At 43.0% G+C, this 27,080-nt stretch overlaps 1 protein-coding gene across 4 annotated transcripts in view; it reads left to right on the top strand.

Annotated features, from left to right (window-relative positions):
- The window catches only part of daam2 (dishevelled associated activator of morphogenesis 2), a 312,353-nt gene that overhangs the window by 95,777 nt on the left and 189,496 nt on the right, over positions 1-27,080 (top strand). For 3 of the 4 annotated variants that reach the window (XM_060849181.1, XM_060849197.1, XM_060849203.1), the window contains exon 2: positions 24,569-24,774. In XM_060849181.1, coding sequence (XP_060705164.1) covers positions 24,595-24,774 — 180 coding nt within the window. In that variant the 5' untranslated portion in view covers positions 24,569-24,594. Of the gene's footprint in view, positions 1-4,278; positions 4,310-24,568; positions 24,775-27,080 lie in introns of those variants that run through there. The other variant, XM_060849189.1, reaches the window with a different exon arrangement.

The following is a 27,080-nucleotide window of genomic DNA, read 5'->3' as shown; positions in this document are numbered from 1 at the left end:
TCCCTTATGAATACATGTTCTTCATTTCACATTGCTGTTTGTTAAGGAAGCAGAAGAGAAGGAAGAAAAGTCAGTGTAGCGTTCCCTTCATAACTTTACTGACCTTTCCCACCTACTGTAGTGACAGGTCTGCGTCTGCTATTCAGATCAACCATCCCTACAGATTTGTTGCGGTGTTAAAATAACTAATGGGGGATATTAAAGTTTTACAAGACACCACCTCAGCACAGTGATGCGTTGTGGCTTTTATTCAGTGCACATGTATTATAGAAGGGTGACTTGAGGAAAATCTATTTCACACAATGAGTCGTTAGGGTTTGGAATGCAGTGCCTGGAAATGTAGTGGAGGCAAGTTTAACTGAGGTGTACAAGAAGGCATTGGATTGTCATATGGATAGAAAGAGTGTGCAGAGATCTGAGGGAAGAGGCAGGAAATAGGCACAAGGTAATGGATGGGCTGAGTGGCCTCCTTTTGTGCCTTATGTATTGTGTGATTCCACAAGCCTCACTGTTGTAGGCGAGAGCTCAACTCATGGCAATGCTGTACAATGTCCGTTCCTTGGTGCTCCATACACTCCTTAATGTCTGCTTACAGGGCTATGTCTCAGGCCTGAAAGTTAGAGACATCAGCAATAGTATGCATAGGATGCTCCACAGTGACAATATCCCATATTACTCATTCCGAGGATTGACACCCCTCATGACTCACTTGAAGGATTGATGACCCTCATGACTCACTCGAAGGATTGACGTCCCTCATGACTCGCTCGAAGGATTGACGTCCCTCATGACTCGCTCTGAAGGCTGATATTCCTCAAGATGCCCTCCTGGGAGACACATAGTATAGATTTGATTTCTGTAGCAATTCAAAACTCAGTAGCTGCTATCTTTGAATGCCAGACCAGCGTAGGCATCACAAACCTGTTGTTGAAGACACTTTGTTTCGGCTGAATAACTGTGCCTGTTGGCATTGATGTGCTTTCCCCACGTCACCATGGTGGAAGGCAAGGTGCTGGCCCTGTACGTTTCTGTATGACTGCCTACAGCCTTGAAGAACACTGATCACAGGCAACAGCCTCAGCTCAGCAGTTGGCAGGGTCATGAAACAGCCTTGGTGGGATATTTTCCTTAGTGCTTAGACAAAACAAGCCACTGTTTTTCATAAACATGCAGTTACTGTGAGGGTAAGAGAAGATTAACGTGTAACATAGTAAGAGGGACCAGTGCAGGCCCCTCTTGAAGCAATATTAACTCATAAATGGCTTGCGGAAGAAAAGATAAAGGAAGGGGTTTTGATTTTTACAATGTCTTTTACAATTGCAGGATGAACTTGAGTGCTTTGCAGCAAATTAGTTATTTTTTGAAGTGAACGTTTGCTTAGGAACTCTGCAGTGACTAGTACCAAGGCCCAACTTCCCACTGTGTTTCCTGACTGATATTGGCTACCAGTCCAATGAAGGCTTGGCTTTAATGTACCCATTCTTGCTTTAAGATCTCCCAAAAACCTTGTTCTCCCTATCTCTGTAATCTGCACCCAGCCCTACAACCTGCTGAGATATTAGTACTTCACAAATCAGACCTTTTGCTCAGCCTCATTATCATCGCTGTACCATTGCAATCAGTGTCTTCAAGTTAAGCTCCGGAATTCTCTCTTGAGCCACTACATCTCCATCTTAATTTCTGTCTGCAGAACCTTCCTCTTTCAATAAGAAATTTTTTCACATATGTGCATCGTGTAGAAATTTGTTTGATAACACAACACTGAAGTTATAATAATCACAGTACAGTCTGAGGACCTGGCAGATGCAACACTGAGGTACTGCAGCACCTCTGTTGATGGGAGGCTTTAATTACACAATGATTGCACATAAACCCATTTCATTATACAGGTCGTTCTGCTATGACATGCATTTCATCAACGCAATTTAGCTGTAAAATGACTGGCAAATTGTGGATGCTGTTTGGATCATGCGAACTTTCTACTGAATGGATATAGTGATTTTCTATTAGCAATCTTCTACAACACGATTTTCTATAGTGGTTTTCCATAATGTGATTTTCTGTAGTCATTTTCTATAGAAGTTTTCCATTGCATGATTTTCTGTGGTGCTTTCTATAGCATGATTTTCTGTAGTGGGTTTTCCATTGCATGATTTTCTATAGTGGTTTTCCATAATGTGATTTTCTCTAGTGGTTTTCCATAGCGTGATTTTCTATAGTGTTTTCCATAATGCAATTTTCTATAGTGTTTTGCATAGCATGGTTTTCTGTAGTGGTTTTCCACAGTGCAATTTTCTACAGTGTTTTCCATAGCGTGATTTTCTGTAGCGGTGTTCCATAATGTGATTTTCTATAGTGGTTTTCCATAGCATGATTTTCTATAGTGGTTTTCCATTGCATGATTTTCTGTAGTGGTTTTCCATAGTGTGATTTTCTGTAGTGGTTTTCCACAGTGCTATTTTCTATAGTGTTTTCCGTAGCATGATTTTCTACAGTGGTTCCATAATGTGATTTTCTATAATGGTTGCATAGCGTAATTTTCTGTAGTGGTTTAGAAGTAAAAGTGACCTATGAAGTTGTAGAGTGCTGTAAGTGCCTGAATGGTCCACTGCCATACTCTCATGAAGGGACTCTCCTGTCCCTACCTGGTGTAAGCACTCACGAGGGTCCTCTTGACTGGATTTGTTTATCTTGCCAACAGTATTCACAATAAGAATGTATGTGGACAGCAGTCACACTCCGAGTAAGAACGTTGTGGGTGAAAATATCATTCTGGAAACTAGACTGCACCAGTTGGATCCTCCAGTGCAGTATTGAGGGAGTGTAGCACTGCTGGAGATTCAGTATTTTGGTTGAGGTCTTAAACTGGGGCCTGCAGGTGGTCTCCTTGGCACAAGAGCAAGGAAGTTGAGTAGTTGTTTGGAGGTTCCTGGCTCTGTCATTAGCTGAAAGGAATTTGTCTAACTTCCTTCAGCGGTGGCTTTTCCACCTTGTTTTCAGCAATCAGTGAGTGAATTTATTTAATTTTACCTGCACCTATAGAGATGGTCTAATGGATGTTCTCAGGTGAGTGCCTTCACAGCACATTGTAGCACAGTGGAACTCAAACCACAGGCAAATACACAAGCACACCAGCATTTTAGCACACAGAGACCACAGATTGTGGTTGGCTTTTTAATCACCTGTAGAGTGAGATTGAAGTCTCTTTACCCTTCAAGTCTGTGCTAACTTAATCTGCACTAATCCCACTTTCCAGCATTTGTCCAGCATAGCCTTGAATGTTATGACATTTCAAGTGCTCGTTCACATACTTCCTTGTAGGGTGAGACATCAACATGTATTTTGCAAAGAACTACTTTTCTTTCAACTCATATCCTGTCTGCGTTCTGGGAAACAACCCACAGGAAGTTACGGTCCAGCTTTTTAATGGGTACCCCTCCTTTTGAAATGTAGCTGTCTGCAGGATTCTGCTCCCTTCAGGTATGGCATTCCACGATTCCTCTCCAGTTTCAGTGTAACCCACACAGATGTTTTAGACAGTTACTGACTTTACCTTCTCAGCCATTCTTTGGCTTGTGTGTCCGTTTAAGAAAACACATTGTACTTAAAATTTCAATATACCCAGAAGTATTTCAGGGTCATGAACCATAGCCATGACAACCACATGGCATGTCTTTTTCCTTTTTTCTCTGTATGTGGTTCCCACTGAGAAAGCTGCAATTATCTTTAGTTGTCTTGGGAAGATAGTCATCGGACTTCCCTTGCGGGCATGGTGCTCCCACACTGGTGATGAGTATAAGAGTTCCAGGAGATTGACCCTGTCTCATTAGGGAAAAAACTGCTAATGCAGATTCACATCGGGTGACTCAGCAGCTTACTGTGTTCCTGTGATGTAGCTGTCCTGAGTGGGGCAGGCTGTCCTTGAAATTAAGCCTATCTCGTGGATCATGCATATTGTAGTCACGATGCCTCATTGTGGAGGGATTGGACCGAACACTAAGCCAATTGAGCGTGATTGAGCTTCATTATCAAGGAAGGGACATTGTTTACAGTATTTTGGAGTGTAAAGGGTTCAAGCAGTGCAAGTGGTGAAGACCATCAATGACAGATTAAGTGATGTAATGAACATTTACGGCCATACAGTGCGCAATCTAAATCCAGAAATACTTGCAATCCAGTAAACATATTGTTTTGAAGGAAGAAAGCACTTCCATAGTTAAAATAGAACTTGCTTGGTGCAATTGTTTAGCGGAGATTTTGAAAAGGAAGCCTCTATCTGAACTAGCAGCCTACCTGAGAACATAGAAAGGTAACTACGCCAACCACAGGCACCAGCCTCTGGTGGTCATTTATATCAATTATGGGTGATCTGTAATTCAACGCTGACTTTCTCTACTTTGGCTCTCTATCTCTGAATTCCATTGTTAAAGTAGAAACTGTCAGTTCTGACATTTTTAATTGACCCTACCCTGACCCCAGGGCTAGTCAGCTTTTCGGTGAAGAGGTGCTTTGGTTTGATCACTGAGCAGCTTCATCTATTTGTTGCATTATGTCCTGGGACTCCCTCTGGAGTTGCCCAAACCTAAAGAAATCTCTTGATTTTTTTTCCTTCAGATGTGAGGAGATGTTCTCTTTGTGTACTGCTGTCTTCAGGTTTTTTTGTTTCTGAAACGTGTTGGTGGGTTTTTAACCTATTGGCATAGGTTCAGGGTTTTGAAGGCACGATGATCAGAAGTGTTTGTGTGTATGCGTGTGTGTGTGTGTGTGTGTGTGTGTGTGTGTGTGTGTGTGTGTGTGTATGTTTGTGTTTTTGTGTGTATCTGTGTTTGCATGTGTGTATGTGTATGTTTGAGTGTCTAAGTGTGTGTATGTCTGTGTCTATGTGTCTGTATTCGTGTCTGTGTGTGTATGTGTTTGTCTTTGTGTCTGTGTGAGCGTGTCTGTGTGTTTGTATTTGTGTGTGTCTGTGTGTTTGTGTGTGTGTCTCTCTGTCTGTGTGTTTGTGTGTGTGTCTGTGTGTGTGTGCGTCTGTGTGTGTGTGCATCTGTGTGTCTGTGTGTGTGTGCGTCTGTGTGTTTCTGAGTGTAAGTGTGTGTCTCTCTGTGTGTATAGTGAAGGGGAGAATGGGGTGCAGAGAAGAGCCCTCATCCTGCTTGTCCAGTCTTTATGAAGCACCAGCTTTTAACAACCTTTTCTCTTGTGTTCTGTCAGAGCAAAACTTGGCAAAGAAGCCGCGCAGTGAGGAGAAAAAGCTGTAACTCGCAGCTTACGGCAGAGACAGATAGTCTGGGGGCCAGGCCTTGCTTTTTTAATTGATGTCTTCCATAACCGATCCTTCCCTCATGTTAGGAAACCAAAAACTCCTTTTAAGGCTAACTGAGATATATCCATGGAACGCTTGCCCTGTGTTCTTACCCCTGATTTATTTCTGTAAAATGACCCCTTGTTTCTGAAACTGTGTTTGAAAGGATGTAACCAGTGGACTGAGATAAAGGCTAAATGGCTTTCAATCTTCTCCATTTCTTTTGAGAAAAGAAACAGTGCACATTTTATGAAATAACAAACATTTACAGTAAGGCTGGCTTATCTGGTTCTGGTGTTAAAAACGTTGCACTTCCTTTGCTGTTCAGTTTTGGTCCTGCTTTCTGCTCTCTGGCTGTCGACCCCCTCCCACTACTGTTTGGCTGCACTGTAGAGTGAGCAGTGTGGGGTGTGAGTATGGGAGTAGGAGGTGCAAAGGAGTGAATGAGAGAATGGAGTGTGAGGGAGGGTGTGAAAGAGCACAACAGTGTCAACATGAGTACCGTAAGCAATAAATAAAGACCACGAGTACAGGGAGTAGCACGCCAGTCACAAATTCCACTTCATTTTCTTACTCCTTAACCAAAATCATATGCACAGCACCCTATCCCTCTCCACTGCCTCACTCCCTCCTCCCCGACTGGGCTGACAGGATGGCTGCAAAATCTGGTGAGGTGGCCTGTAGTATTGTGTTCATCACCTATTCACCTCAGCGTGTACTTTACCAGGAGGTAGGTGTTGGGTGCTGCTCCTGCTCTTGGCCCAGTTGAGATGCTTGAGGAGCCAATTAATAACCAACATTTTGTTGCCATGTGGAAAGGCCATCAGGTAGATTTCTTCACATGACTATAGCCCCGGGGATGGGTGGGTCAAGATCTCCTGCTTGGGAAGTCTGCGTCCAATGGACCAACCCAATCCTATTTCCCTTTGCGTCATTGATGTCTTCACAATCTTCACTGGATGCACTTCCTGCACTTTTTGAATCTCTAAAAATCATGTGGTGTCTTTACATTAGATAATAGACTATAGGTGCAGGAGTAGGCCATTCTGCCCTTCCAGCCTGCACTACCATTCATTATGATCATGGCTGATCATCCTTAATCAGTAACCTGTTCCTGCCTTATCTCCATAACCCTTGATTCCACTATCCTTGAGAGCTCTATCCAACTCTTTCTGAAACGAATCCAGAGACTGGGCCCCCACTCCCTTCTGGGACAGAGCATTCCACACAGCCACCACTCTCTGGGTGAAGGAGTTTTTCCTCATCTCAGTCTTAAATGACCTACCCCATATTTTTAAGCTGTGTCCTCTGGTTCCTCTTGCTCATTCAATAGATGGCAGGAGATGGTGGTGTAGTGGTAATCTGGGACTGTTGATCCTGAATCCCAGGCGAATGTTCTGGGGGGAGGGGTGCTGGCTTCAAATCACAGGTTTACAGGTAGTAAAGATCGAATTTGGTGTAATCGCTTTTGATAGTCATAAAAGCCACCTTCAGGTGACTAACACCCTTTTAAGGAAGGAAATCTGCAGTCCTTACCCTGAGTTCACCGTGCCTGTGACTCCAGATACACAGTAATGTGCTACACACTTAACCAACCTCTGAACAACCAGGATGGACAATAAATACTGGCGTGTTCAGCGACAGCTGCATCCTATTGTTATGACACGGGGTAAACCAGCAACATAGAAAAGATTTATCCCATGCAGTAATCTGTAAAAATCTGATTGGCCAAGAACTATTTAAAGTAAAAATTAACAACTTTATTTCTTAAAGTATAACAGAAAATAATTAATTAACCACTATTTACAATTTCTTCCTCTAACCTATCTTTTACCTTTCCTTCTATAATGCCAGTCGGATAAAATTCCCAATTAAGACTTACAAAACCACACTTCTTATCTCAAAACCAGGCAGCTTTTGTTCTTCTGTTCGGATCTTCCTGTGTCTTCTTTTCTTCTTAGGAATTTCTGTGTCACAGGTTCCTGATCGAAAAGGTACCTTTTAAGAGAGCTATTTTTCAAGCAATCTGTTTACATGCTGGGCCTGGTAGTTCTCCTCCCAACAGTGCAATTTTCCCTGGTCTTATACCCCCAAAGCATCGGATTGTGTCATTGACTTTTATGATTGTCAATATACTCAATATAACACTATAAGAAAGAGCAGATGTCTTATGGGATGGGATATCTATATCCACACAAACAGGAAGATGGGGACTATGGTTCAACACATCATCCAAAAGGTATCAACTCTAGAGAATGTGATACCCCCTCACTTGGTGCTGGGTGTTAGACCTGATTCTTGTGTTGAGGCCCCGTTGTGAAGATTTGAACTCAGAACCTTAACGACTGGGAGGCAACTGAGAAAAACAGCATTGTTCTATCAGCGTTATACAGGAGATAAAATCTTAACAGGAGTAAGGTAATGCTGAGCAAAGTGTCTAGAGATAGCTGTAAGTTTATGGAATTTCCTGTACTACACTACTTGATTTGGAGCCCTCCTAACAAACAAAGCAGTTGATTGACCCAAACATGGTGTTATTGTACAGCTGTCCAGATCTCCATTCACTTTGCACAGGCAGTGTAAACATGAACCAGTCACAGTATAACCTGGATTTTGTCCTAAATGGAAGAGAATTAAATATTCTTTTCAGTGCTTTGTTCCTCCTGGCCATCAGTCCATATTATTCTTCACAGTATTATGCTTGGGTCTCTTTAACCTTCTCATTGGAAACTGCTGCATTACCAGGTTCCCTATTTATTTTAACATCTTGCCAATCTGCCACAGCCCTTCCTGTTGCTCACGGGTGTAATGGTCCCCCTAGGGTCATTCTGCAGACCAAGATTCTATGTAAGCAAGTAAACTAGCCTCAGAGGGCATCATAAATGAGCCCAATTCCATTTTCAGACAATGAGTTTTCACTAGAAAGCAGCTAGATACTCCACCCAAGTTCTATACCCCAACTGTGTCAGGAGGTGCTAAGGGCCAAGCCTCAGTAATATGAATTGGCCAGCATCCTCATTGCAGAACCTTATTTTCTGTGGTTTAGGCCTTTCATGGCCTTTACCCAAGACTTTTTTTCCCAAAACCTTAAGAACCATTTCCAAAGCTTAAAGCTGTGCTGTGATTGTTTCACCTATATCTTAAGTTCACTCACTGTGTTGAATTCTCACAATAATAATTGAGGATTTATTTTCAAAGGAAGCAGGAACACTAAGGACAGACCTTTCCAAATTAGCGCGTGTGAAATGTAAAACCTAACACTAACCGTCCCCTCCTCCTCCTCCCCAAGGTTAGCACAAAGTAGTTTGGACCAAATAGAACACTATTACTTTGAACACGCTACACACCATGCCACAATTCCCCCATCATTTTGTCACAACATAAATGAACAAATCAGTACCAACCCATTTCAGATTTATAAATGGGACCAATAATATACACTAATCAAGTGCAGTCAGTAGTTTCTCAGGAACAGTAATGTGTTGCAGCTTTTAACTGTTGCGGTCTTCCTCTCCGCTGAGTGGGAAGTATGCTTTCATGAAATGTGAAGGGTTAATGACAGAAGCAAACCTCTTGTATCATTCTCACCCAGAGCACAAGTTAAATGTAGAATAATGAAAAGCCGAGGGATAGGGTTTAGAAGGTGGTCTCTTCTAGTACTGCTGTAGAATGTGCCTCTTTGCATGGAACTGAATATCCTCTTAATGGTCATTTAGTTCTCCTGAGCTCCATAAACGTATCAAATAGACATGAAAAGTTACTGACTGAATTTATAGATGTTGCATTGCGAGTTCTATCCTGGGACAAGCTGTATATGCAGCAGTTGAGGACATAAAGACCCTAAAAAGTGAGGATGAGGAATATTGTGTAAGTTTTATATACTTTAGAGCGTAATGGAATGGTTCTGTCTGAGCAATGAATGGAATCCAGTTCCTTTTGATGAATTGTGGATAAAACAAAGAATTGCTGGAGATCTGAAATGAAAACCAAAAATTGATGGAGAAACTCAGTACGTCTAGCAGCATCTGTGAGGTTGAGAGCAGAGGGAACATTTCGAGTACGTGCTTCTTCATCATCACTGATGAGGAGTAAGGGGACTTGATGCATTAACTCTGCTTTTTCCCCAAGAATACTGTCAAACCTTCTGAATTTCAGCAACAGTTTCTGTTTTTGTAAGTAGTATGGATTTGTTTTTGGGTAATGGTTCATTTCATCACCCGCTGTGGATTTAATCTTCGGCCTTCGGTTCAAAATGGCTTCATTTTACTGCACAATTTACCCACCCAGGTAAATCTAAGCCTTTTGACATGTGAGGCTCACAAAACAACAATGCAACAACTCAGACTTGTATAGGACCTTTCATGTAAAGCATCTCGAGGCAGTTAACAGGAACATTAGAAAACAATTCTGGTCTCCCTCCTATAGGAAGGATGTTGTGAAAATTGAAAGGCTTCAGGAAAGATTCACAAGGATGTTGCCAGGGTTGGAGGGTTTGAGCTATAGGGAGACGCAGAGGGTGATGCGTGTATGGAACGAGCTGCCAAAGTAAGTGGTGGAGGCTGGTACAATTACAATATTTAAAAGGCATCTTGATGAGCATATGAATAGGAAAAGTTTAGAATGGTGGCACAGTGGTAAGCACTGCTGTCTCACAGCGCCTGAGACCCGGGTTCAATTCCCGACTCAGGCGTCTGACTGTGTGGAGTTTGCACGTTCTCCCCGTGTCTGCGTGGGTTTCCTCTGGGTGCTCCGGTTTCCTCCCACAGTCCAAAGATGTGCGGGTCAGGTGAATTGGCCATGCTAAATTGCCTGTAGTGTTAGGTAAGGGGTAAATGTAGGGGTATGGGTGGGTTGTGCTTCGGCGGGTCGGTGTGGACTTGTTGGGTCGAAGGGCCTGTTTCCACACTGTAAGTAATCTAATCTAATCTAATAACGGCCAAGTGCTGGTAAATTGGACTAGATTAGGTGAACAGGCTGGGGCTGTTTTCCCTGGAGTGTTGGAGGCTGAGGGGGTGACCTGATTGAATTTTATAAAATCATGAGGGCATATATAGGGTAAGTAAGCAAGGTCTTTTCCCTGAAGTGAGAAAGTCCAGAACTAGAGGGAGTAGGTTTAGGGTGAGGGGGAAAAGGTTTAAAAGGCACCTAAGGGGTAACGTTTTCACGCAGAGGGTGATGTGTGTATGGAACGAGCTGCCAAAGTAAGTGGTGGAGGCTGGTACAATTACAACATTTAAAAGGCATCTCGATGAGCATATGAATAGGAAGAGTTTAGAAGATAAGGGCCGAGTGCTGGCAAATAGGACTAGATTAGGTTAGGATATCTGATTGGCATAGATGAATTGGACCGAAGGGTCTGTTTCTGTGCTGTACATCTCAATGCCTCTATAAGTGCGTCTGTCAACATTAAAGCTCTGCTTTATGAACTTGTATATGTCACACATCAGTAAGACTCATTGATCGCTGTGTTTTTTAATAAAATTCTTCTTGGATGTGAACATTGCAGGCAAGGCCAACACACATTGACCATCCCTACTCACCCTTGAGAAGCTGGTCATGAGCCACTTTCCTTGAAGTGCTGAAACTTGTATCGTGTAGCTACACTGCCAGTGCTTTATCGGCGTGGCGGGTTTGGCTCGCTCGGAACTAGGTAAAAGTGAGGATTGCAGATTCTGGAAACCGGAGTCTAGATTAGAGTGGTGCTGGAAAAGCACAGCAGGTCAGGCAGCATCCGATGAGCAGGAAAATCGATGTTTCGGGCAAAAGCCCTTCATCTGTGCTTTTCCAGCACCACTCTAATCTAGACTCCGTTACAGAGGAACATTAAGAATTAGCCATGTTGCTATAGAGGTGTAGTCATCCATAGCACAGACTGGGTAGGGAATAATGGGTTTTCTCTCCTGATAAACATGAGTTGGGTTTTTATGACGATCTGGTAGATTTCTGATCAGTATCACAGAGAGCACCATTTTATGTTAAATGCAGTGTTTAATTGAATACAAATTCCTTGACCACAGTGTTGGGTTTTGGACTTAGCACTGCTAGCATCCACATTATGCTACTGAGCACCAGAAAGGTATAATGCTAAGGAAAGCAGATTCCAGGCCCACAGGTTAGAAACAAGGCAAACTGGTGAGTAAGAAATGTAAAAACCAAATAGCATACAGTTACCTTGCACACATTCCCCCCTCTGCATTGTCACACTGTAGATGAACAAATCTGTACCAGCCCATCAGGAACACTCCAGATTTATTAATGGGACCAATGACATAAACTAATAAAATGCAGGAAGTGACTTTATGGGAATGTTAATGTGTTGTGATCTTCCTGTGATATTTAGACAGGAGAGGGAGGTATGCTTTCATGAAATGTAAAGGGTTAATGACAGAAGCAACCTCATGTATCTTTCTAACCCGAGCACAGATTAAGTGTGGAATAATGAAAAGCCTTTAGATAGGGTTGAGAAAGTTAGTCCCTTCCACTACTGTTGCAGAAAATGTCTCTTTGCATGGAATTGAATATCCTCTTAATGATCATTTAGTTCTCCTGAGCTCCATAAATGTATCAGATAGCCATGAAAAGTTACTGACTGAATTTATGAATGTTGCATTGCAAGTCCTGTTTTGGGACAAGCTGTACATACAGCAGTTGAGGACATTAAGACCCTGGAAAGCGAGAAGGGGTGTATTACATTAGTTGTCTGTGCCTTAGAGAGTAATGGAGTGGTTCTGTCTGAGCAGTGAGTAGAAGCTCGGTCCCTCGTCAAGAATAATGCAACTCAACATGGATGCCTGCATTATTTATCATACGGTATTGCACATGGGTTATTCAAACATATTCTTAAAGGGTCATACTCTTAATGAAAAGGAACTGTTTGGCCAGCCTTTGTATAATCTCTGCATAAAAGTACCAGCTGAGATAGAAATGATGATAAATGCTCATGTTAGAAATGACACACAGCTGGTTTTGGCTGGTTTTGGCTGGTTTTGGCTGGTTTTGGTTGTCTGCTGCAAGGCTGAGAGAAGGCAGGTTTGTATTGAAAGTCAAACAGCTTCAGCTTCAAGACAAATATTCATTCTTAAAAATGAGGTGTGAGAATTCTACAAATTTATGAAGAATTTCATCCTGGGCAGTAAGGTCTATTAGAATCCCCCAGCTAATGTTTAGTGGCACGATAGCCAATGGGATTGAATGCCAGGTGGAGAGTGGTCATTCAACTGAACCCACACGCAGCAACACAGGAAGAATAGATCCCATCTTGTTCACTCCTCTACATTTCTGGTGGAATCACATGATAACGATGATTGTTGACTGTTTGTCGCAGTCAGTCCTGTATCATCTTCACGAAAAAAACCTGACACGAGGGAAATGAAACTCCAGCAGTGGAGGGATATTGGAGTCAAGGATCAAAATCAATCAATCAATCTGGGTAGTTTGTGTTCTTTTCGGTATATGATCAAATTTTACTCGTTGAAACAACAAGTCTCTCAAGTTTCCTCCTCTCAAGGGTTGTGAATCGTTGGAATTCCTGTTTGCAAATGCTAGAGGATTCTGAATCTATAAATATTTTTAAGGCAGAGGTAATTGGATTCATGATGAGCAAAGGGATGGAAGATTTATTGGGGATCTACAAGAATGTAGAGTTCAGTTTAAAATTATGGTCTTATTGAATGGCAGAGCAGGTTTGAAAACCTGATTGGTCTATTCTTGCCCCTTGTTTGTATGTTTCCAGTGTGTGGGTCCAGCTAACTTTAAATAAGAAGCTTGAATCTTATGTTGCATCTCAGGGCTGCTACATGCATGAAGATTGGCCACTTGAGTCTGCTAGGAGATTGATTGGACAATGCAGTCAGCTAAAGGTGGCACCTTCAGTGGTAGGAGCAATGGGAAAATGAAGGGAGAGTGAAAAATGGACTTATCAACGAGAGACATGGACTCTGAAGTGTCAAAGTTCAAAATCAGCCACGGGCGATGCTACGTTAATGATATTTTACAGAGGGATTAATTTTTAATTCCTTAAGATTGACTGTGCCATGAATCTGCTCAATTATTCCCGCCAGTAATACCACACATCCAGCAGAAAACTGAGACACTAATTGTGGGCTTCATTCTTGTAAATCAGCCAAGGGTAAATGTAAATGTGTAACACAAATGGTATTTTTTTTTTAACGATTCATCTCGTGTGACTAAGCAGAAGCTCCTTGCTCACTCTGTGGTTTTGCTTCTGAGACCTGTCTTTGTGAAAGGCTCTGATGGCTTGTGGATTCGGAAGCTTCAGATGTCGAGGCTGGAAGAAGAGGATAAAATGGCCTGAGACTCTGCAGCTGACATTACCAGTGATGAGAAGACATTTCTGATTGACAGGAATCACTGGCCACATGAAACCTTGGCAGCTTGCAAGCAGACCCTAGTGCAGAGAGTGTTGGCGATATAATGTCTACTGGCCTGATGCATCTAGGCACTGCCAATATAAAACTTCACCCTGCAGAATACTGGGTCACAGCTCAGATGCAGTTTCGATGCCAACTTGGTTGATGGCAGTTTAAGGAGCAAACAAGAGTTTGGGGAACAGATGGGAGCCATTCCCACAGCTAATTGCTGTACAATGACTGTTGCTGGTCAGGAACAAATAGGGGAATATCCAGTGACCAGTCTGTCTAGCATTTAGAAAGTTAAGATGTGATCTGGTCAAAGTCTTCAGTATATTAACAGGAAAGGACAGGGTAGCTAAAAATAAACTATTTCCACTGGTTATGTAGAACGAGGGGGCATAGTCTAAAAATTTAGGGCCAAGCTGTTCAGGCGGAATGTGGGACTGATGGTGGTAGGTCAGAGAGGAGGGTGGAGTACATAGTTGGGAAGGGAGATGGACAGGTATGTCCATTCAAGAGGGTGGTGCCGAGTTTGAGGGTTGCATCTGGGATACAGCCCAGAGGCAGGACGGAGCAGGGAACCGAGCACGTCAGCTGAATGGCCTACTGTTTACTTCCTTCAATCTCGGATCAGGTCCCAGGTCAAGCTAAACATCCAGTCAAAAGGGAAGAGAGCATTCTAACCCTCGGAACTGGAAGGTCTTAAATTCACAGGCATTCACCAGTTCTGGCTTTGCAGCAGATTATCTTGCAAATCGTCAGGCTGTGGTTTCCTGAAAGATTGGGAAGTTTGCAATTCTCGTGAAGCCTTACAAGTTTAAGACAAAAACAGTCCACAAAGTAATTGGTCACTGGATGCAATTTCCTTGATGTAAATTGTTCTCTTGGAGTCTGTGCTGAGAGATTTAATGGAGGAAAGTTAAGGATATATTTCCAAAACAGCCACATCATCTGGGAATTCCCCTCACCACACCTTGCTGTCTGTACACAGAATCTTTTCAAATACAGACACACTCATCAAGACAGCTAGAGAAAAGAAGTTGGAGTTAGCTTCTGTCTATAGGACAGGCGAATGTTAAGCGTTTGTGAGTCCATTCAGTATTCTAACAGTTTCTACCCAACTGTTGTTAGAATACTGAATGGACTCACAAATTCTTAACATTCGCCTGTCCCTGTGTTTTTGTTTTTGCCGCTGTTTACCTATTATTGATGATCCATGCTACTTAACTCTGTGATCTACCTGTATTGCTCACAAGACATCGCTCTTCACTGTGCCTCAGTACACGTGACAATAAATCCAATTCAATCCAATTCAGTTCAATTTAATTCAGAGTGTAGAGTATGCACATTAACTTATGACTCGCTAAAAACCATGCTAAAGACACAAAATAATAGCACACAGAAATCATTGAAAGATTGAATTCTTTACACTGCAGCATGATTTTTAACAAAGTCTATTATTTTATTTTCTCTCTGACCAGTTTACTTGTCTGGCCGGGCACATGGGGTCGTCATCTGGTTCTCTTTTCAATATCCCCTCTTGGCAATTTAGCTTTGGAAACTGGCTCCACTTTAAGCCTCCAAATTCATGCATGCAGCTCTTTGAAGATGGAAGGATGTTCTGGGAGATTAGCTTATTAGCAAAGCATCTGGGATGTTGAGCTTCGTAAATAAAGCTGTTGAGTACAAAAGCGGGGACGTTACGCTGAACTCCTACAAAGTTGTGGTGCAGCCAATGGAGCATGACAACCAATCCTAGTTCCCACAGTTCGGGAAAGATATGAAGGAATTTGAGAGGGTGTAGAGTCATAGAGTTATACAGCATGGAAGCTGACCCTTCGGCCGAACGTGTCCATGCCAACCAGGTAGTCTAAACTGATCTAGTCCTGTTTACCAGGATTTGGCCCACATCCCTCTAAACCCTTCCTATCCACGCACCCATTAAAATGCCTTTTAAATAATAGTTCAGCTACAATGTTAGATTGGAGGAGCTGGAGTTGTTCTTGTTGGACCAAAGGAGACAATGAGGAGATGGGATGGAGATGACAAAAATCATGCCAGGTTGTGATAAAGGAAAGCTGTTCCCTTTAGCTGATGGCACAAGGATGACATTGTGTAGATTTAATGTTTTAAGCAATAGATGTGAGTAGCATACTTGGAAGAACATTTCATGACGTGAGTGGCGAGGTAGCGGGAGCAGAGACGATTGATCGTTTCAACTAGTCAGTTGAGGAGAGACAAAGTGGCAGGGCTTTGAATGTACAATGAGGAATGGGAATGACCAGATGGAGAGAGTTAGCATGGCTCAGTGGGGCTCCTTCGTTGCTGTAGTGACTTAATAACCGATTGTCATAAAGTTATGGAGACTTCCAAGGACCTTTTTGTAAATGCAAACAGGACATAGATCTGGAAGTCCCATCCCCATTTCCAACAGATTTGGTTTTTATCTGCGGGGGAGGGAGGTGCGGGGTGTGACAATTGAACTCAGTGCTGAGCTCAAACTGACCCTAACTCACTGTAGGAAAGGCTTTCACCCACAGTGGGAGTTACAGTGTCTTAAAGTGGTTGCAAGTACTATTGAAGGGCAGATTAGATCCACAGACACATCACGCTGTGAAGTTATTTCAGTTCCCAATCCTTTTTAAAAATAGATTGCTTATCAGTGGAGTTGAAAAACATTTGTTCTAATGTTATAATAGCTGTTGACATTACCCCAAAGGCTATCATTTTGTTATTATTAATACTTGACTGTAATCTTTCTGTAATCTATCATTATCTCAGCAGGAGATTCCATGCACAGTTTGAGTGACAGTCCAACAAGTGTATTAAAGGCTAGCTGCCTCAGAGAGATTCTGAGCACAAGATTGGCCAGTAATGGATTAAGTACTTGATGGAATTTAAATCATTGGGTTGGGCTTTCACTCACGGGAGAGGATTTTGTTCAATATTACAATTACAGCACAATATAACAGGAATGGCAAAGCAGAAATTAAACCTTGTCTTCATTTCAACACGACTTCGGGTCTGCCCATGTTTGTTGTTTGTGAGTTGATTCTTCACTGACTTAAAATATCTGTTTCCCATTGCAGATTCTTGTTTTACTTTCAGAACATTTTTTAAAAAAGAAATTAATTCATGGGATGAGGGTGTCACTAACTGGCAAGCATTTAATGCCTGGCTGGTGGGCACTACTTAAAATGAATGGGTCTCTTATTTAAGAGGGAGAAGAGGAGAAATTTCTTATGTGGGCTGTTAGTCTTTGGAGCTCTGTCCCACAGAGAGCATGGAGGCTGGGTCAATGAATATACGTGTGGTTGACTCAGGCAGTATCTTTGATTAACAAGGATTGTAGTGAAAGGGAAAAAAGTGGAGTTATGGCCGTGATCAGTTCAGCCTGAATCTTATGATTTGTGAAACAGGCTTAATGGGCTGAATGGCCTCCTTCTATGACTTGTTTTTTTTATTTCAAAAATATACTTTATTCATTAAATATTTTGATGGTCTGTACAGTTGGTCATGCCATACATATGTCAACATTCAAATTCTTTGCATACAGAGATCAGAATTTATCATTTGTATCTGCAAGTCTGTATGTTTATCAGTCATATGTCCATATATTTAGCTGAGGCGTCAGCAGAGCCCAAATGACTGCATGGGCCCCTTGTTCTTCTCAGACAGGCAGATGTTACACAGTGGTCTTTCCCCACCGCGCCTTGGCGGCAGCTGCCCCAAGCTTCAGCGCGTCCCTCAACACGTAGTCCTGGACCTTGGAATGTGCCAGTCTGCAACACTCAGTCGGGGTCAACTCCTTCAGCTGGAGGATCAACAGGTTTCGGACCGCCCAGAGAGCGTCCTTCATCGAGTTGATGATCCTCCAGGCACAGTTGATGTTCGTCTTGGTGTGCGTCCTGGGGAACAGGCCGTAGAGCACGGAGTCCCGCATCACAGCGCTGCTCGGGACGAACCTCGACAAATACCACTGCATTCCTCTGCAGACTTCTTCTGCATAGGCACATTCCAGAAGGAGGTATGTGACAGTCTCGTAACCCCCGCAGCTGCTTCAAGGGCAGTGTGCGGTGTGGCTGAGAGTCCGGGCGTGCATAAAGGATCTCACAGGCAGGGCCCTTCTCACCACCAGCCAAGCCATGTCTTGTGATCTCATGACCTTACAGATTTGCTGGACGCCACACTACTCTGAGAACATGGCACTACTCTGACATGTAACTGAACAGTGACACGCCAGTGAATGACGCAAGTGAACTAGCATCGCTTGGGGTAGCATGAACAAGAAAAGTGTTTGTCAAGTTATTATTACTTCTTTCCTAGCCCCATCTCCAGCAGCAATGTAATCAATGTTTGCGATTCTCAGCTGTGAGTTGCTTTGTCCATGGCCGCTCGTTGCCGGACAGTTCCTGCCAGTCTTTGACTAGCACCAACGAGGCCTTTGTTTCAGTCGTGAAGCTAGGAAACAGATTTGGCTTTATCTATTGTTGGAGCTGCACTACTGTGCCACCCCATGTATCTATGCTGCAAAAACGCTGCAACATCAGAATACACTTATTGTGCAACCTAGCAAGCTGAACTGAGGACGGTGCTTGAAGAGAGACTGAAAATTCAATGTACTGCCAAAAGCGTCAGTGGCATAGTGGGTGATCTCTGTAACCCAGCATCTCAGGCTATTGTTTTGGGGAAAGGGTTCAAACCCCACCAAGGCATCTGGCGAGATTTCAATCGAATAAAAGCTGGTCTAATGGCAACTGTCAATTAGAGTCGCAGAGATATACCTCACGGAAGCAGGCCCTTTGGTCCAACTCGTCCATGCCGACCAGATATCCTAAATTAAACTCGTCCCATTTGCCAGTACTTGGCCCATATCCCTCCAAACCCTTCCGATTCATATACCCATCCAGATGCCTTTTAAATGTTGTGATTGTACCAGCCTCCACCACTTCCTCTGACAGCTCATTCCACACATGCGCCACCCTCTGCGTGAAAAAGTTGCCCCTCAGGCCCCTTTTAAATCTTTCCCTTCTCACCCTAAACCTATGCCCTCAGGTTTTGGACTCTCCCACTCCAGGGAAAAGACTTTGCCTATTTACCCTATCCATGCCCCTCATAATTTTGTATATCTCTAATAAGGTCACCCCCTCAGCCTCTGACGCTCCAGGGAAAACAGCCCCAGCATATTCAGCCTCCCTGTAGCTCAAATCATCCAACCCTGGCAACATCCTTGTAAATCTTTTCTGAGTAAAAACCCATCTGTTTTACTAATTCCCTTTAGTGATTGTTATTAGTTTAAATTTTTCAAAATGGCGCCGGACCATGGCAATAATTGAAAGCTTTTCACTGGGTTTGGATGTATTCTTACCATAAAATTCACGCGACAATAAAAATCATTCATAAAAAATTATTCATTATTTCTGAAGTAAATCTGCCACCCTTTCCTTGTCTGGCCTACATCTGACTTCAGACCTGCAGCAAATGTGCTTGAATGGCTCCTTAAACAGGCCTAAAGAGTCAAATATATGCTGACTTGGCCAGATGTGCCAATATCCCACGTGAGAATAGAAATAAAAAGCATCTGAAATTATCCTGACGTGATAAGATGCCACTCTGGCAAAGTGACATTGCATTCCCATGTAACTTATAGCATGTGACTCCTACCTTAATATTCCTTCATTAAGGCTTGGTGTGCACACACTGAGACTCTCCTCCTTTGAAAGGAAGGGTGACATCCCTTTTGCTTGGCAGCCGTAGTAATGTCTTGGCAGTACTTTGGCAGCACTATCTCACCTGATTCTTTTGGATGATTAGCCGGGTTTGTTGGAAGTCTCGCAATGTGGCCATCTGGTTCCTTGGCAGCTTTGTGCGAGTGTGTATGTGTTACAAAGGGAGATGATAAGGTGATTGGAACCCTGCCTCTGACATCTATGATTATAGCCTCACAGCTACTAGTCTGCAAGTGATTTACTATTTCACCATCCTTTCAATAATTCTTTTTGGTGTTCGTTTTCAGTTTCAAACTGTCAAATGTTTACAGAGCAGTGATTATACAAGGCCTCTTGCCAGAAAAACTCCTTACTTCACATCAGGCCTCTGAGTGAAAAATTATTGTTTAAATATTGACTGCAAACTCTGTTGCATCACCATGGAGGTCCTTGTCTCACCCTGGCTTTTAATGTTATTAAAATATCAGGAATTGGGAGAGGCATTCAGCCCCTCAAACATGTTGTAATGTTCCCCTTCGTGCACTCACTAAACTGATATCTCTCCAGTTTCAGGCACTGTTTCAGTTCCTCAAAACTCAACACTATTTCTGACAGGAACATTAGAACGCTGGAGCAGGAGGATGATGATGGGGCAGTGTTGCACATCATAAATCGTCATTTTGCTCTTGCAAAACGTTCCTATTTTGCTTGATTCCCGAGCCGTCGCTTTGCAACCCTTGAACCCAAGCTTTGTTTTGAGCAGAGTCATTGTTTTATCAAAGAGAATGAGGCAAAATATTTTCTTTGGGTCCTGGATCTTTGGAACTCCCTCCCTCTCGATGTGGTGGAAGAAGAGAGGCTGAAGATGTTTAAGGCAGTTTCCTGGGAAAGAAGATGTGGAGGGGGTGGGTAGGAGGTGAAAGGTTATCGGGGGTAAGTGGGGTATGGCATTGAGGTTACAAACTGATCAGCCATGCTCTTATTTAAATGACAGAGCAGGCTCAAGAGGCCGAATGGCCTATGTCTGCTCATAAAACTCAGACAGTATAGAAAAGGCCCTTCGGCTATCAAGTCTGTACTGCCAAAAACATATCACTATCTACACTCATCCCACTTTCCTGCATTAAGCACATAACCACGTCAAGTGCTTCTTAAAGGTTGTGAGGTTTCCCACCTCAACTACCCTCCCAGGCAGTGCATTTCATTCCCTCGCTACTCTCTGGGTGAATAGTTTTTCATCAAATCCCCCTCTAAACCTTCTGCCTTTCACTGAAACATAATGCCTTTGTGTGAGTGACCCTTCTACAAAGGGTAACAACTATTTCCTACCCACCGTGTCCAGGCCCCTCATAATCTCATACTCCTTTATCAGGTCCCACACCCCCTCTTCTCCAGTGGAAACAGCCTGAGTATATCCAGCCTCTCCTCAAAGCTCTCTTCATGTGCTCCTAACTCAGGTGTTTCCATGTTTGTTCACTTCCCTTGCCCTCAAAGCCACTGAGCCCTGAGCAACCTCAGCCAGGGCTGTGCTGAGTGAGGTTGTTGATGGTTCTGGGCAAACTGCCAGGCCCACATTGGGTCCAGTGGCAGTCCATGCCCTGGTTGCTGTGTAGCTCCCAGCAGCTAGTCTGGCAGTCTGGTCCATTTACCCGCCTTGGCACCTAGAATGCAGTTTGCCCACTCTGTCAGGGAGACCCTGGAGACTAGAAAGACAAGACGGATTAAACCAAACAAAGCTAAAATTAGCTGTTAAATAAAGGGAGAGAGTGTAGGCCTCCTTAAAGATCAACGGGGTCGAACCTCAGGAGATTAAATGAATATTTCATGTCAGTTTTTACTGTGGAGAAAGAAAGGGAGGTGAGTGAACTCGGGAAAATAATATTGCTGTTTTGAGAACAGCTCACGTTACAGAAGAAGAAGGGCTGGAGCTTTTACAAAACATCAGTGCGGATAAGACTCCGGGACCAGATCAAGTGTATCCCAGGGTGTTGTGGGAGGTTAGGGAGGAAATTGTGGGGTGCATTGCAGAAATACTTGTACTATCTACAACCACTGGTGGGGTGCCAAAGGACTGGAGGTTGGCTAATATTGTGCCTTTCTAAGAAAGGCTACAAGGAGAATCCTGGGAATATAAACAGCTGAGTCTGACTTCGGCGATGTTGAAGTGACTCTGAAAGACAGGATTTATATGCTTTTGGAGAGGCCTAGGCTGATGAGGGATAGTCAGCATGGTTTTGTGCGAGGGAAATGGTGTCTCACAAACTTGACTATGTTTTTTGAGGAAGTAACCAAAAGATAGATGAGGGCAGAGTGGTCGACATGTTTACTTGGACTTCAGAAAAGCCTTTGATAAGATTCTGCATGGTTGACTAATTAGCAAAGTTAGAGCACATGGAATTCAGGGTGAGCTTGCCAATTGGATACAAAATTGGCTTTATGGCAGGAGCCAGAGACTAATGGTGGAGGATTGTTCCTTTGGACTGGAGGCCAGTGGCCAGCAGTATTCTACAGAGATCGGTACTGGGTCCATTTTTGTTTGTCATTTATATAAATAATTTGGTTGAGAATTTAGGAGGCAAGGTTAGTTATTTTTTGGATGACAGCAAAATTCGTGGTATAGTAGACAGTGAAGAAGGTTATCTCAGCTTACAAAGTGATCTTGATCAATCGTGGTAATGGGCTGAGGAGTGACAGATGGAGTCTTATTTGGATCAACGCGAGATATTGTACTTTGGTAAAGCAAACAAGGGTAAGAGTTGTACATTTAATGACGGGGCCCTGGTTAATGTTGTAGAACAGAGAGACCTCGGGTTTAGGTACATAAATCTTTACTGTTTTCTTCACATATAGATAGGGTAGTTAGGAAGGTGTTTAGCACATTTAGGCAAAAGTGAGGACTGCAGATGTTGGAGATCAGAGCCTAGAAAATCGACGTTTCGGGCAAAAACCCTTCATCAGATTCCAGATAAAGGGCTTTTGCCCGAAACGTCGATTTTCCTGCTCCTCGGATACTGCCTGACCTGCTGTGCTTTTCCAGCACCACTCTAATTGAGCACATTTACCGTACCGTCATTGTTCAGACTTTCGAGTATAGGAGTTGGGACATCATGTTGAGGCTGTACAGGACACTGTGTGCAGTTCTGGTCACCCTGTTGTATGGAGGATATTATTAAACCAGAGAGGGTTCAGAAAATAATTACTAGGATGTTACTAGGAATTTGAGTAACAAAAATAGGTTGGGACTTTTTTTTCTCTGGTGTGTAGTGAGTTGAGGGACACAAGGTTTATAAAATCAGGAGGGGCATAAATTAGGTGGATAGTAAAGGTCTTTTCCATAATGTGGGGGAGTTTAAAATTAGTGGGCGTATTTTTAAGATGAGAAGAGAAAAGGTTGAAAAAGGACATGAGGGGCAACTTTTTTTACACAGAGAGTGGTTTGTGTGCGGAATGAAATGCCAGAGAAAGTTGTGGATGAGGTATAGTTACAGTGTTTAAAAGACAGTTGGATAAATACATGAATAGGAAAGGTTTAGAGGGATATGGGCCAGGAGCAGGCAGATGGGACTAGGTTAGTTTGGGAATGTGGTTGGCGGGGACTAATTTGACTGAAGGGTCTATTTCCATGCTGCATAACTGTATGATGCTAAATAACATACAGGAGCCAAAATATTCGTTCATAAAGTATAAGCTTCAGCCAGTGGGAATCAGAAGATTATGGTTTAATTATTTTAAGCATATTATGAACCAAAATGATGCACATCTTGAAATTTCTTTGCACTGAATACAACATCCTGTGGATTTTGACCCTCTCTCATTTGCCCTGATATTAGTAAGCTGGGCACTGACAGTTCCAATGCACTGGCAGAACTGAGACAGAGCAGAACTTAAAAGAGTGGTCATTTACAGAGAGGGGAAGTCCACTGGGACCTGAGCAGAGGTTTAGCTGAACCCCAGATGGTCTCTGAAATACAGAGGCCTCATCCCCGGAAGAAGCAAGTGGTATGGTTTGCTAAGTTCGTAGGTACCAGAAACTCTTTGGCAACAGTTACCTTTTAAAGTTTTAATTTCTAAAGGACTTCTTGAACATCTTTGATAAAAACACATTTCAAATCTCAGTTAGAGGCCTTATAAGAGATAGGTCAACTCAGAGAGTTCTTATAAGTTAACTAGTTTGCAGTTTGGAATTATACATCAGTTAGACTGGGTATGAATGGCAGGGTTCCTCCCTCAACGGACATTACTAAACCAGGTGTGTTTTTACAACAACTCAGTGGCCTAATAGTTATTGATAGTAGTATCATAATTCAAAATGTATTTGATTAATTAGGCTTAAACTCACAAGCTGTCACAATGGGATCCTGATGAAGGAGCAGCGCTCTGAAAGCTAGTGCTTCCAAATAAACTTGTTGGACTATAACCTGGTGTTGTGTGGTTTTTAGCAATGGGATTTGATCTCGTCTCCCTTGGGTTAGTTTCGGTGTTCAAATTACTCATGCAGTAACACAGTCACTGCTTACTGTCCCCATATTTCCTGTTGCTTTCCCAATCTGTCTTCTCTCTCACACCTTCACTGTTACAGACTGCAACATATTTTCACGAGTTTGTCTTCAGGGCAAGATGGGGGAAGCTTTGTGTGCGACATTTGTACGTACCTCATAATCCCTGTTCCTTCCCCTTTCACCCTAGTGACATTACTTCTGTCTTTGTTTGTTCTTAAGATGTGCGTGTCACTGATGAGATTGCCATTTATCTAGTTGTCCCATAAAGGCAACAGTGCACCTGATTTTCCTACCTCTGGTGGTGGGTTGATAAAACTATGTGGTCTTCTCTATCCCTTCAGAATCAGTCAGTCATATGAGAGACAGGCACTACATAAAAACTAGACCAGAACAATCAAGGACAGTACTGAGCTGATAATGACCATCCCATAACTTCACGGTCACTTTTACTGGCACTGTTTTATTAATCTTCAACAAGGTTCTGAAACAGCCAGGATTGGGGGCATTTGAACTTACATCTATGATCAGTGGTCCAAATGTGGAACCAAAGCATCACCCTATCTGTTTGCGCGCCCAGGTCAAGGGTTTTGTCTCTCGGAAACAACTTTTAGACAAATTTAAGTTGAAGGGATTACCAAGTGCATGACATTGAGGTACTCACGGCTCCTGTTTTCTATCCTGTTACAGATCATGAACAATAGCTAGCAGACCAGATGCTGACCATGGCTCCAAGAAAACGGAATAGGCATGTGCTGGGATTTCTCTGTTGCTTCCAGAGCACTGATCACCCAGAGATCACCTTCAAGGACAGCAGTGTGCCACTGCAGCTTCTCGAATTCTCCCTCCCAATCCCGCCCACCGATGAACTCAACGCCAGGTTTGCAGAACTCGTTGTAAGTGTCACTGAGTTTTACAAGGAATCAACCGTATCTGTTATGCTTTTCCTCTTAACTCCTAGGGTCAGGCTATTGAAGAAACCTTGATACCTTTCAACACTCCTTGTAGATGGTACCCACACCAGCCATTGTCTACAGGTACTAATCGGAGTCAAGCTGAGGTGGTGGTTGGAGAACTAATTAAACATTGCCCTGGGTCACCTTAAGCTTCATGACTGGTGCCACAGATGCACCCAGCAAGTATTCCACTATGGTCAAATAGACACAACATCTGAGACAGTGTTTGAGAGACTGGTTGAGAATCTCAACAGGTCTGGTAGAGATGGAGAAACAGTGTTAATGTTTCAAGTCCAGCATGAACTGTGTTCCAAAGAAGAGTTGTATTGGACTGGAATCATTAATGCTGCTCCTCACAGATGCAGCCAGACCTGCACACGGTTTCTCCAGCACTTCCTGTTTTTCTTCCGAAATGCTCCTGACTTATGTCTTGTAGATGATGAGGAGTCAGGAGGTGAATCTCCCCCTGCACAATGCTCTGTTTGTTACCTGCAGCAAGTAGGGCTTATTCAGTTGAGTAACTGTTCCATGAAAAGCCACAGGATGATGGGAGATTCCCCAGGAGGGGGCAGTCCTTCATTGAACTTAGAATTATAGAATTTCACAGTACAGGAGGAGGCCATTCAACCCAACTGTGTATTATCAGCTCCTGAAAGAGCTAGACAGCTAGTCCCATTCTCCAGCTCTTTCTCTAAGGTCTCTAAGTTAATCCCTTTTAAATATATATCCAGCTCTCTTTTGAAGTCTCCTATAGAATCTGCCTCTACTACTCCCCCAGGCAGTGCATTCCAAATCCTAACAACCCTCTGAGTAACAACACTTCTCCTCATCTCACTCCTAGCTCTCTTACTGACAGTGTTGAAATAGTAACCCCTAGTTACTGAAATGCCAGCGAGTGGAAACAGACTATCCTTCTTTACCCTGTCAAAATTGTTCATAGTTTTCAACACCTCAATGAAGTCACCTCTGCTCTCCTCCAAGGTGAACAAGCTCAATTTCTCTAATATTTCCTTATATCTAGAATCCAAACTTCCTGGTGTCATTCCAGTTAATCTCCTTTGCACTCTCTCCAAGGCTTTAACATCTTTCCTTCAATAAGGTGTCCAGAAATGAACACGTTATTCCAAATGTGGCCTGACCAATGAGTTGTAGAGGTATAACATCACTTCCTTGGACTCTACGCCTCCATTTTAAACCCGAGGATCCTGGAATTGACTACTGTCCCAGCTTAGAATCATCTGCAAATGTAGAGGTTTTTCCCTGAACATGCATCTCCAAATATAAATCAGAAAAAGCAAGACTCCCAACACCATTCCTTGGGAACATTACGTTCAACTTGTTTCCTATCTTTTAGCTAATTTCTAACACATACTGAGAAGAACCCATTAATCCCACACATTTCTATTTTCAAATTCCTAATATGTTAACCAACCTGCTGTGTGGTACCATATCAAATGTTTTCCAAAAGTCCAAATATACAACATCCACAGCATTACCCTCATCCACTGCCTGTGTCACCTCTTTCCCAAGGTAAGGGAGCCCAAAACTACTGGGCACAGGTTGAAGGTGAAAGGGGAAGGATTTAAAAAGAACCTGAGGGGTGACTTTTTCAGAGTTGAGAGAGTGGTGCTGGATTCCTGATAAAGGGTTTATACCCGAAATGTCGATTCTCCTGTTCCTTGGATGCTTCCTGACCCGCTGTGCTTTTCCAGCACCACACTCGCGACTCTGATCTCCAACATCTGCAGTCCTCACTTTCTCATGGGTGACTTTTTCACACAGAGGGTGGTGCGTGTATGGAATGAGCTGCGAGAAGTGGAGGCTGGTACAATTACAACCTTTAAAAGTCATCTAGTTTAGAGGGATATAGACCAAGCACTGGCAAATGAGGCGAGATCAGATTGGGATATCTGGTTGGTGCAGATGAGTTGGACTGAAAGGTTTCTTTCCAATGTGACTCAATGCCTCTATAACTCAATCAAATATGTCAGACATGACCACCTTTCAAGTAGGAAACTAGATAGTGAGTGTCAAGGAGTTAGTTGATCAGGAAAAACATAAGAGAACCATCATTCTGGCCTTGTCTAACAAACACTTATTCACTTTGCCACAGTAGTCATTGGATAGTATTGAGGTTTGGGTATTCCCTCTCTGCATAATTCAAACCTTTGATGGAGGACCTCTAAGCTTATTTGTGAACTATACATGAAGACTAGAATGCTTTGCTGGATGTAGTTTCTTGCTTT

Source organism: Hemiscyllium ocellatum, chromosome 3 (assembly GCF_020745735.1).
Source record: "Hemiscyllium ocellatum isolate sHemOce1 chromosome 3, sHemOce1.pat.X.cur, whole genome shotgun sequence".
NCBI lineage: Eukaryota > Metazoa > Chordata > Chondrichthyes > Orectolobiformes > Hemiscylliidae > Hemiscyllium > Hemiscyllium ocellatum.
The sequence above is the reverse complement of the archived record's forward strand: the minus strand, read 5'-3'. Positions and strand labels throughout refer to the sequence as shown.